Here is an 11,842-nt window from a genome sequence, read left to right on the forward strand (position 1 = left end):
CCTGTCCCTTATGGACCTCTCAAGGTTGAGCAGAATGGCTCCAGCCTTGACTGCTGGCACAGCTGTGCATAGCTGACACAGCCTAAGGACACTTTTGAGTCCAGATCTGATGGAGCCTGAGGTCAAATTATCCATGGAGAGCAGTCCCATGCTTAGCCTGGGAAAGGTTTGCTGGGCTGTGAATTCACATCTCAGGGCAGGGAGCTCCTTGGGGAACACAGGGTGTATTTTTTGCTGCTAAACTGTCAGGCAGCATCTGTGAAACACGAAATGGGCTGCTGGGAGATGGAGCTGCCTGGAGAGGGAGGTGATTCAGTGTGGAGCTGGGGCTCTGACCCACAGGCTGCTCTCTCCTCCCTGAAGCCCACTCTGCTCTGTCTCCAGCCCTCACCCGTGTGTAGCGGCCGGCACAAAACCTCATAACACAACAGCATGACGTGGATGGTTTTTCATTTTTCTTTCTCTCCTGCTTCTCCAGAGGAATCCAACAAGAAGCATCCCTTCCCCTGCCCCACATCATACAGGACAGCCCTGACCTACTACCTGGACATCACCAACCCTCCCCGCACCAACGTCCTCTACGAGCTGGCCCAGTACGCCACCGACAGCGGCGAGCAGGAGCGCCTCCGGAAAATGGCCTCTTCTGCTGCTGAGGGCAAGGTGGGATCACTGCCCTTCCCTTCCCAGCTGGGGGCTGGGGGATCCCCAAAATGCACCCAGAGAGCTGAGGGGGTATTTGTGTGGGGAGGTTGTGATGGCTGTGCTCTCCTTGCCTGCAGGCACTGTACCTCAGCTGGGTGGTGGAGGCCCGCAGGAACATCCTGGCCATCCTGCAGGACATGCCCTCCCTGCGCCCCCCCATCGACCACCTGTGCGAGCTCCTGCCCCGCCTGCAGGCCCGCTACTACTCCATTGCCTCCTCCTCCAAGGTGGGTGTGCTTCTAGCAGGGAGTGTGGCTGTGGAGCTGGACATGGGGAGCTTCTCCCGGTGACATTTGCTATGAGAGGGGCAGATTTAGTGATCTATGCATGGAGTTATCCCAGTTTCCCACAGCATCTGTGGAGAGCCCCACACTGCAGCCAGGTGTGTCCTGATACCCCCACACTCTCTGGAGCTATGCTCCTCTTTGCTTGTTTGCCTGGAAAGGTGACATTTTAGGGGCTGGTCAAAAGTCACTCTTGGCAGCCTCCAGGGAAGCTCAATGATCTTGTGATGAATTGAGGACAAGACAGAAGCCCTGTGAGGAGTGCACAGGGAGGAGTAGCTGTCCCAATGTTAACATGAGGTTAAACTTCTCCCCATTCCTGAGCCCAAGGAAGCAGTGTGGGGTTGCTGGGGCTCCTTTTCTGCCTGGTTCCAGCATCAATTCCCTGCAGGTTCATCCCAACTCCATCCACATCTGTGCCGTGACGGTGGAGTATGAGACCAAGACGGGCCGGCTGAACAAAGGGGTGGCCACCAACTGGCTGAAGAACAAGGTTCCTGATCAGAACGGGAGCAGCTCCCTGGTGCCCATGTACGTGCGGAAGTCGCAGTTCCGGCTGCCCTTCAAGCCCAGCACGCCCGTGATCATGATCGGGCCAGGCACGGGCATCGCCCCCTTCATCGGCTTCATCCAGGAGCGGGCTTGGCTGAAGCAGCAAGGTGGGTGCCCAGGGGCTCCCCCAGGGACTGGATCTGCTGCAGGACTCTGTGGGGACAGTTGGTGCCTCCAGGGTGCAGCTTTGCTGGTCCTGTTGCTGGTGGGCCCAGCCCAAAGCAGAGTGGTAGGGCAGGGTGAACACAGAGCTGAGTGGTTTTGTCTACAGGAGGATGCTTGGTCCTTCTCTTGGCCACAGAGGATGTTTGGGGGTGGACAGACACGGGGCAATTCTCTGATCTCTGCCACCACCACACCTCCAAATAACCAGTCAGGTCACTCAGACTCGATTCTAAAGCTTGTGGCCACTTCTGGGAGTCAGTCCTGAGCTTCCTCTTACAACCAGAAGCCATCATACAGCTCTGCAAGCCCAGAGTGGGGGAGAGCACAGGGCTGGGGCCTGCTGGGGGTGTCAGGACAAGGGGAGGTTGGGAGGGGACAGGGCTGGGGGCTGGCAGGGCCCAGCTGATGGGGGCTGTGTGACCCTGCAGGCAAAGAGGTGGGTGAGACAGTGCTTTACTATGGCTGCCGCCATGAGCACGAGGACTACCTGTACCGGGAGGAGCTGGCCCGCTTCCAGAAGGAGGGAGTCCTCACCCAGCTCAACGTGGCCTTCTCCAGGGACCAGGCTGAGAAGGTACCACCCTGTCCCCCTGTTCTGCTGCCCACCATCACTCCCATGGCAGGAAGGAGCACCCAGCACTTCTCCTGTCTCCCAAAGCCATGAGCACAGCCTTGCCTTCCCTCCCTCTCAAAGGTCTGTGGTGTGGGGGCTCTGCTCCTCTCTCCTCACTCCCACCTTGTTTCCTCCCAGGTTTATGTCCAGCATTTACTGAAGAAGAACAAGGAAAACGTCTGGAAGCTGGTTAACGAGGGAATGGCTCACATCTATGTGTGTGGGTAGGTCTGGGGGCAGGATGGGGACTCGGGGGCAATGCTCCTATTCTCAGGAAAAGGAGTGTGACTCAGTTTCCTCAGCTGGGCATTACAAGCCCTGGGAGGGTTATACTGTCCTGGCTCAGGGGAGGGCAGGGGGCTGGGGTGAGCAAACCCTCTGTGTCCAGAGTGGGAGGTGACAGGGCTCTGTGGCTGTGCTGTGGTGTCTCACTCCCACTCCCCGTTTGCAGCGACGCCCGGAACATGGCCCGGGACGTGCAGAACACCTTCTACGAGATCGTCTCCGAGTTTGGGAACATGAGCCAGCCCCAGGCTGTGGACTATGTAAAGAAACTGATGACAAAGGGCCGCTACTCCCTGGATGTGTGGAGCTAAGAGCGGGGCTGGCGGGGCTGGGGAGAGAACAGGTCTCCAGGAGTGGGCCAGGGGAGCTGGAAACTGCCTGCTCACCCACTGCTGCTGTGGGTGATGCTGTTGTCCCCATCCCACAGCTACCCCAGTGTCACTCCCAACCCTTCCTGGGGCCTCAGCAGCCCCTCGGGCAGGCTGTGGACCCAAGAGGTGGAAAGGGTTGAGAGAGGCAGGGGGGTAGCTCAGGCTGCTGTCCAGGAGCTGCAGTGTCACCGGCACCTCAGGGTGCACCCCATGGCACCAGCGTTTCCCTGAAGCCAGGGACATCAGGGACACAGCTGCTCTGGGGCAGGAGGGATGGACACTGCCAGGGAGTCCTTCTCTGAATATGAGGTGTTGCCTTATCCCTGGGGCTGGAGCCCACCCTGGCCTGCAGGGACAGCAGAGCAGTGGAGAGGCTGTGCTTGGGCTGGGATTGAGGCTTTGCCTCCCTCCTGCCAGCCCTGTTTGCCCAGCTCTGGGCACAGAACTGTCCCATGGCCCCACCAGCGTATCCTGCTCCATTCCCGCTGCCCGCCCTCGCTCCAGCACCAGCGGGAAGCTCCTCTCCTTCTGGAATACACCCGGTTTGGGAGGCGGGGTCTCAGCCCAAAGGTCCTCCCCGGGGCCCGGCAGCTCCCCTGAGCCCAGCCCTTCCCTCAGGCCGTGTACGGTCATTTTTTTAAATACGGTTTTTATTTTGAACATCTTTGTGATTTAAGCATGGAAGAAAAAAAAAAAAAAAAGACAAAACCCTCAGACTTTCAGGCTGTCCAATGATTGTAAATTATTTAAATACATTTGCCCTTGGAATAAAAATACTGTGTCTGGAGTTTGCTTCCTGAATTCTCTCTGCTCAACCAGAGGGAAGAAGGAGGCAGGAGGAGCAATGGATGATAACTGGGAGGAAATCTGGGGATGTGGTGGCAGCTCTGGGTTTAGGCTGAGCTGGGGGCAGCCCCTACCCTGAGTGCTGGGCTGTGGGAGGGGAAGGAGGATGACAGTGGGAGACTCTGGACTGGGGTGCAGCTGTGCCCAACCTGCTCTTTGGTTCTTCCAGAGCTCCCAGTGGTGGTACAGCTGGTACAGGGTACCACCTCCAGGGACACTGAGGTGCTGCTGGGCTCCTTGGGTGGCCACAGCCTGTGCAGACTGGGGTGCCATGGGAAGGAGCCCCCCACTGCTGCCCAGGCTTGTGGAAGGGCACAAGGAGATGACTTTTCATAAAATCATGGGCTCATTTAGGCTGGAAAACCCCTCCAAATGATTGAATCTAACCCTTAACCCAGAACTGCCAAACCCACCACTCAACCCTGGCCCCAGCTGCCATATCTCCATGGCTTTCAAATCCCTGCAGGGATGGTGACTGCACGACTGCCCTGGGCAGCCTCTGTCAGGGCTGGACAACCCTTTTTTGTGGAGACGTTTTCCTTAATATCTGATCAAAACCTCCCCTGGTGAAAGCTGAGGCTGTTTCCTTCTGTCCTATTGTGACAATTGTCCTATTGACCCCCACCTCCACCCTCCTTTCAGGGAGGTTATGTCAGGACCCACTTTCCTGATGAACCAAAGCTGCAGAGCAGAGTGTGGAAGCTGTTCCCAGACTGGCCCAGTTACCCGGGGCAGCTCCTTCCCTTTATTTTCACACATGCAGCCTCAGGAGCTGCCAGCCCAGGGTGCTGCTTGCACAGCTCCAGCGTGAGGCCTGGACCAGACTCCTGCTGCTCCTACCCCTCCCGTGCCCCAGCTGCCCCTTCCCTCTGGATTGAAGGTGAGGAGAAGCTGGGGCACCCCTGGAATCCACCCCTGGACGAGGCTGACCTAGGGCCTCTGCCCTCACCAGGAGCTGTGTGAGGCAGTCCCTGGACACTGCCCTGTCCCAGTGGAGTGGGGAGCAGCAGCAATATCCAGAGAACATCCCAGTAAAAGGGAGGGGAGTGGCTGTCCCAAGCATCCTGCTGTTTGGATGTACAAGGCAGCCAGGACAGGAGGTGCAGGGTGCTCCTGACTCCAGGTGAGTGACTCCAGCATGGATCCAGCCCCATGGTGAGCACATGGACTGTCCAGGAGCAGGCTCTAAGCTCTGTCCCACACCCGGGGCCTCCAAGGAACAGGATGAGACACCAGAGTCCGGACGGAATTGAGGAGATGGGGATAGGGGATGGAGCCAGTGGGGAGAAACAGTCCAGGCCCCCACACTGCCCCACTTCAATTCTCCTTCGTGTCCTGGTTCTTGTTCTGAATCTTCTGGTGGACGACACGGAGCGTGGTGAAGAAATTGCCCAGGAAGAGGATGAAGAAGGGGAGGCCACACATGAGGACCTGTAGGAGGAGAGGGTGGGGTCAGCAGGAGGGACCTGCCTGGGGCTTCCCCGTCCCAGGGCATTCCCAGGAGCCTCCTTACCTGCCACTCCTTACACTCGGGGTGCTGGATCATGCGGAACAGGGTGATGGCGTTGTAGAGCTGCCAGAACTGCAGGAGAGAGGAGAGTCAGGGAGCTGCTGCTTTCAGAGGCTCAGGCTGGAGCCCATCCAGCTGCTACCTCTGGGTATAAATCCCACACTGAAACCCCAGCCAGGCTCAGGGCTGGAAGGCTCATTCCCAGAGGACCCCAGCTGGGACATCCCCCCTGTTTCAGGGCAGTGGAGCCCAAGGGCCAAGAGGAAGCCTCAGGCCAGCCTTTAGCCATCAGCCTCAACCATCTGACTGAGGATGGACTCGATCCTTTGCAGCAGCAGCTCGAAGCTGGAGCTCAAAAAGGCTTTGCAAAGGCTTTGGAAGGGTTCTCACTGCAGCCCCTCTGCACTTGAGCACTCAGCAGAACCACCTCAGCTCCTCCCCATCTCACTTCCCCAGTTGTGGAGGTGGTGGGTACTTTGGAGGGAAAGGTTCAGCATTTGATGGAAGCATTTCCCTGCCCCACAGATCCCATATCACATGGCTGTGGCAGCCTATGGGGTCTGTGCCATGTCCAGGGCAAGCTGGGAATGTGGCACATCCCATTCCCACCCGAGGCTCTGGCATCTTACAAGGACTGGGGCAGCCTCACCTGCCCGAAGAAGAGGAAGGGAAGCAGGAACGTGAGGCCTCTCCACATCCAGGACTGGAAGCCCTCTGCAAAGGATGAAGTTTCTGTGAGGACCTGGAAGGGGCTGGTGGACAGGGGATAGCTCCTCCAACCGTGGAGAACAGGAGGCTCAGTGCCCACACCATGCCAGGCTGAGGAGGTGCTGCCATTCCAGCCTCACTGTGGGCACTTGCAGGGGGGACAATGGCAGGGACTCCTAATCCAGCAATCCCAGGGCTCTGGGATCCAGTGGAGCGGGCCCCCAGCTCCTGCCCTCAGTATCAGGGGAGGTGACAGCCCACAGCGCCTGGGGTGTTGGAGGGATGTTTTACGTCTGAAGGAGCTTCCTGGGGAAATCTGGGATGCCCAGGAGCACATCCACTGCCACCTCCCATCCTGAGGGAGCCAGCTGTGGGCTGGTGGTCCCAGCAGAGCAGGAGGAGGGGGACAATCAGCCTTTGGGGTGATGCTGCTCTGGGAGCTTTGGTTTGACTTGTAGTTTTTACTGTTCCTGCCACTGATAAAAGTGACCTCAAATCAAAGTGTCACCATTTCCTTCAGTAGAACCCACAGCTCCCAGTGAGTTGAGCACCAGGCTGAGACCACCAGATGGGGCCATCCCACTCACCCACAGTCAGATCCATGTTGTGCCTCTCTCCCAGCGCCCGGAGCCGGTACAAGCACCCGCTCTGGTAGTAATACTGCAGGAACTGCACAAAGCCTGCAAGGAGAGCATGCCTGCTGTCAGGAGCTGCCCAGGGATCACCCTCCAGCCCCAGCATCATCCCATAAAGGATCCCACCTGAGGCCAAGGGAACTGCCAGGTGAGCTGAGAGCTGTGAGCAGCTGCAGCCAGGTCTCCACCTGCTGCAGAGCTCTGCAGACAGTCCCAGCACCTGGGGGTCAGCCCCTGTCCCAGCACACGTGGCAGCACTTACTCTGGTACATGGAGAAGGAGAGAAACTGGTTCCTGAACATCTGGTACATGAGCCCATCTGGCCTGTGGAGACACGGTGCTGGCTGGGGGACGTGGGGCTGGGAGGGGACAGCCAGCCCTGCCTGTCCCACAGCCCCTGTGGGCCCTTGGCCAGAACTGCCCACAGCCCAGGCATGGGACAGGGGACACAGACTTACCACGTCAGCATGACACCTGAGAGGAAGGTGGAGACGTAGTGATGGAAAACCCACCAGCCTTTGATCCTGGAGGGCAGACACAGAGAAGCAGTGTCACATCTGGAGCATGAATCCAGAGCCAAAGGCACTCTGGAGAGTGCAGCAGCCCAGCCCCAGCCACCCCACAGCTCCCAGGGCTGGGTGGGAAATGCTCCTCAGAGCAGGACCCAGGGCCTTGGGGCCCTTCCAGCTCCACCTTCCCTCACCACCTCCACAGGGGAGGTTCCTCCTGCCCCGCTCCTGCAGCTCCCAGCAGGGTTTGCCACACACACACCCTGAGTAGGAGGGAGCTGCTCCCCTGTGACAGGCCCCTGCAGAGGAGGCCCAGGGCACTCACTTGGAGCCGTTGTTGATCAGGATGCTCTCGCGGATGGTGAGGGTGCAGTAGTACCACACCAGGAGGAAGTTAAACACGGCGTCTGTCACCCTGGGTCACACAGAGCAGGGTGTGAGGGCACGGGATGGGGACACAGGCACCCTGACAGCCCCTGGGACACCCACCCCCAAGGGAAGGGACCTGCTCCCCACCACCCACCATGGCCACAGCGGCCACAAAGGCCACCCCACCTCCAGGGCAGTGTCCAGATGCTTTACCAGGATCTCCTGTTCACCTCTGAATATTCCAGGATGGGAGAGAAGGGCAAGGGGGCTCTATGAGGAGAGCTCTGCCCAGCACCAAGACAGACTCACCTGGAGTTGAGGAGGAACCGACAGGAGAAGGAGACAATGAGGAGGATGATGGTGAGGTAGAGCTTGAACTTCTCATACTCATCTTTATATGCAAACCTGCAGGGAAGCACAAGGACAGGCTTGGAGCAAGGGGGGCTGCTGGAAATTTGTGTCCTCCCACCCCATCTGGCTGGGTAAAAGTGATGTTCTGTTGGGGCACACTTGGGAAGAACCTTGCCTTGGGGGTATTTCTGAGAGCAGAATCCATCAGGCTGCTTCCACAGCTGGGACATGTTTGAGCACCTCAAACCACCCCAGCCTGGTGGGGAAGACAGGCAGCCTGGGATCTGCACATGTCTCCAAGGGGAGGATTGGGCAACAAAAGGAGAGTGGAGAGGCTCCTGGCTGGGCATCTCTGGCAAGGGAAAGGCTCTCAGGAGACAAAACCAACTTTTGGTGCTTCCCCAAGGGAAGAGGAGGGGACTATCCACTGTCTGAACTGGAAGTTCTTAATACAGTGGAAACATAGACATGGCTTTGGTGGAGGATCCCATTAACTTGTCAGAGCTAATGGTCTATCCCAGCCCAGGGGCAGGAATATGAGGGGGAGCCAAGGATTTGGCTGATTCTTGGGAAATGAGGCAGAGAACAGCTCAGGAAGGGAATCTACACCAGGCGAGCCAAGCCAGCCCCGTGTCTGCCTGGGAGGGGCTGTTGTTCCTGGTGCCAAGGGGACCCCAGGTGAGGCACATCAGAGGTGCAGTGAGGAGGGGCCGTACTTGGCCTGTTTGCTGAGCAGTGTCACGTTCACATTGCCGAGCACCAGACTCAGGTACAACCTGGGGAGAGAGCAGAGCGTTAGGACAAGGACCTGCCTGTGGACCTGTCCCCTCTTGTGCCACCAGTGGGGCCAGGGATGAGCCCCCAGGTGCTTCCACTCAGAGCTGCCAGGCACAAACCCTCTGGAATACCATCCCATGGGCAGGGGAAGCACTGGGGTGTTCACCAGGGCTTTTCCTCACGCACAACCACTGTCCAAAGGTGGGTGATGGCCATGAGCAGACAGAGGAGTGAGGGGCAGCTCATGCCCAGGGGAACATGCACAGCTGTGACACTGCAGGGTGACAGCTCTGGAGCTGTGCCTGCAGCTTCACAGCCACAGGGATGTGGAGGGTGGCCCTGGTGCCCCACCCATGCTGAGGTGCCTCCTCACCCATTCTTCTTTGGCAGATAGGCCTCCATCTCAAAGAACACATTCTGCCTCTCTTTAATCAGGCTCTGGGTCTCTTGGATGGATGTTTCCTGCGCGGGAGTCGCCTGGGCTTTGCATCTGGGGAGCAAACACAGGCACTGGCATCAGGAGAGCCTCTGTAACATGATCAGCACGTGCTGGCACTCCACAGGTGACTGACTCGGGCAAGGACACCCCAAGGACAGGGAGGCAAGTCCACAACTCCATCTGCAGGGTGAGCTCCTCTGTCAGGCTGTGATGTTGCTCAAGAGAGGGGAGCAGGGTGAGGCCAGATGGGTCTCTCAGCCTTAGGAAGGATGGGGAGAGCTTTGTGCAGGAGGGGAGCAGCTCATGGTACCCACAAGCTCTGAACTGCAAACGGGGCACAAATCAGGGCAGAGAGAAGGGGGGCTGGGGAAGATCAGCCTCGCCACAGCACTTGGCTGCAGAGAGGTTTGCATTTGAGACATGAGGTGAGCTCAGCAGCCCTGTCCTTGCTGCTCTCCCCTCCTGTGCTGTCACAGAGCACTGACTCACTTTTTGAGGGACAGTGACAGCTCCTTCAGCCGCTTCTTCTGCCGGGCGATGGAGCTGGAGATCCCATCCTGCAGCTTGGTCAGCTCCTCGAGTTTCTGCTTGTACAGCTTGTGGTTGTCCTGGGAAGGAGAGACCAGCATGCATTAGAGCTGCCTGCCCAACCCCATCCTTGGGGGGTGATGTTTTTTGTTAAAATAATGCTTTTGTTACGATGCTCTATGATGCTTTTGTGAAAAAATGTCCTTAATTTCCCCTGTGCAGCTGTTGGGTGAGGGAAGGGGTGGCTGCAGAAGGCCAGGTGTGTTTGGGGACAGCCTGCAGCCAGCCCTGCTTCCATGGGGATGCCCATCCCCAACCCCAATGGGATGTTCCTGTGTTCAGGAATGACTGCACACAGCAGATAGTAAAGACATAAATGCTGTGTGGGCCAGGGGACAACTGTGGCCCACTCAGAGCACTGGCTTTGAGTGCTGGGACAGGATGAGCAGCCCTTGGTGCCTCCAGGTCTCCCAGCCCCAACTCATGGCCTTGGGGCTCCACCTGAGCAGCCCTGGGAGGCTGGCAGGAGCCTGTCAGGGAGCTGAACAAAGAGGAGGGACTCCCTGCAGGGCTGCAGCCAAGCGCTCAGTAACCCAACCACACCTGGGTGAGGCTGGATGCATTTCTCCACTCTATTTAGTAGGGAAAGGGGAGAGCTGCTGGATCAATGCTGCTGCTTGTCCAGGTCAGCAGGAAACCAGCCTCACCTTGGCCACAGCAGCCTGAACACCACCTCCAGCAGGGAATTACACGCTGCTCACAACAACCCTTGGACTAGACCTTGGCACAAAAAAAGTTTTAACCTCTGTAGCTCTTATCAACCACTTGATCACCAGATCTTAAAAGTTGCTCCCAAAGGGGAAAGGTGAAACCGAGAACAGAGGAGGGAAAGCTTCTCCCTCTGGTGACGAGCAAGGAGGGAACGGATCCCACACAGTCCCGGCTCCAGGGCAGTGATTTATGTCCCTGATTTATCCGAGGACATTCCCTCCTGCCGGCTCCGGAGTTAACCGTGAGCAAGTGGCGTTTGTGACAAGTGCTGTGGCCGTGCCAGCCCCAGCCCCGCCGGGCGAGGACCCACCGGGGGAGGTGCCCGAGGGAAGGGCTGGAGCCCAGTGCCGCACTCGGGGCTCGGAGCGGGCGACCCGCGACATCCGCGCCACCCCGATGGAGCAAGAGGAGGTTTCTCAAAGCCTCCCTTGCCCCAGATCTGGGCACGGCAGCGACGTGTCCGCAACAACATCCGCTTCACCCCCGGGCGGGACGGAGGGAACGGGAAGGGCCGAGTGACCCGGGGGCAGCGGGAGGTGTTGGCCAACCTTCCCCTGGGGTGACCCTGCGGAGCCGAGCCCTGCCCGCTCCTCCCCGGGGATTACACGGAGCAGGTGAAGCACCTCTGACACCGAGTCGCCCTCCCGGCGCGGGGCCCGGCGGTGACAGGGACACGGTGCGGGGTCCCGGAGCCCCCGGCCCGGCTGGGGGTGTCCCGCGGGGCTGGGCTGTCCCAGCCGGGCCGAGGGGAGCCCTGAGGAGCGAAACGGCACCTGCGCCCCCCGTCCGGCCGTGCCGCGCCAGGCGCCGCCGCTCCCGGGAGGGGTGAGGGCTCCAGGCCAGTCCAGGGCGGGCTGTGGCACCCACAGACCGGGCACCCCGCCCTCAGCGAGCCCCGCGCCCGGCCCGGCCCGGCACCCCCGCTCTGCCCCAAAGCACGGGGCCGGGACGCCAAGGCTGGGCACGGGGGGAAGGCACCCGCGCTCCGGAGGCCAGAGCCGGGCGGGACCCGCCGGGGACGCTGCGGGGCACCCGCGGGGCATCTCCCAGCCCCGGTGCCGGTAACGCGGCGCGCCCCGCTCGGCCGGAGCGCTCCCCGGGGCCGCGGCCGGGGCTGTCCCGGGGCCGGGGGTACCTGGATGCGCTGGTAGCCGTCCTGCAGCTCCTCCCACTCGCGCAGGCACTCGGCGAGCGAGGCGCCCCAGGCCATGGCGGCGATGGCGGCGGCGACCGGCCCGGCCCGGCCCGCGGCGACGGGGCCACGCCCCCTTCCGGACACGCCCCTGGGCGGGGCCTCGGGGGCGGGGCCTCGTTTATTCAGAGGCCCCTATTTCAGAGCCAGGAAAACCAGAAATGCCCTCAAATCGCGGAGTGCCGGGCCGTGTGGGTGCTCGGGGTGCGTTCCCGGCCCCGTCGTGCCGTCATTA

At 59.8% G+C, this 11,842-nt stretch overlaps 2 protein-coding genes across 4 annotated transcripts in view; one reads left to right on the forward strand and one right to left on the reverse strand.

Annotated features, from left to right (window-relative positions):
* Positions 1–3,707, forward strand: part of POR (cytochrome p450 oxidoreductase) — a 28,237-nt gene extending 24,530 nt beyond the window's left edge. For all 3 annotated transcript variants that reach the window (XM_083875475.1, XM_083875476.1, XM_083875477.1), the window contains 6 exons: positions 479–660; positions 780–929; positions 1,378–1,645; positions 2,132–2,277; positions 2,455–2,540; positions 2,768–3,707. In XM_083875475.1, coding sequence (XP_083731601.1) covers positions 479–660; positions 780–929; positions 1,378–1,645; positions 2,132–2,277; positions 2,455–2,540; positions 2,768–2,912 — 977 coding nt within the window. In that variant the 3' untranslated portion in view covers positions 2,913–3,707. The remainder of the gene's footprint in view (positions 1–478; positions 661–779; positions 930–1,377; positions 1,646–2,131; positions 2,278–2,454; positions 2,541–2,767) is intronic.
* A 166-nt stretch (positions 3,708–3,873) lies between these two features.
* TMEM120A (transmembrane protein 120A) lies at positions 3,874–11,652 on the reverse strand. The gene is made up of 12 exons (XM_083875478.1): positions 11,551–11,652; positions 9,606–9,724; positions 9,051–9,167; positions 8,617–8,676; positions 7,859–7,954; positions 7,506–7,595; positions 7,130–7,195; positions 6,934–6,995; positions 6,624–6,716; positions 5,978–6,042; positions 5,332–5,400; positions 3,874–5,249 (listed from the first exon to the last, which is right to left on the reverse strand). The coding sequence occupies exons 1-12, from the start codon at positions 11,623–11,625 to the stop codon at positions 5,136–5,138; spliced, it is 1,026 nt and encodes a 341-aa protein (XP_083731604.1). The 5' UTR covers positions 11,626–11,652; the 3' UTR covers positions 3,874–5,135.
* Between the last annotated feature and the right edge of the window lie 190 nt (positions 11,653–11,842).

The sequence above is a fragment of the Zosterops lateralis genome (genome assembly GCF_965231275.1).
Source record: "Zosterops lateralis genome assembly, chromosome: 19".
NCBI lineage: Eukaryota > Metazoa > Chordata > Aves > Passeriformes > Zosteropidae > Zosterops > Zosterops lateralis.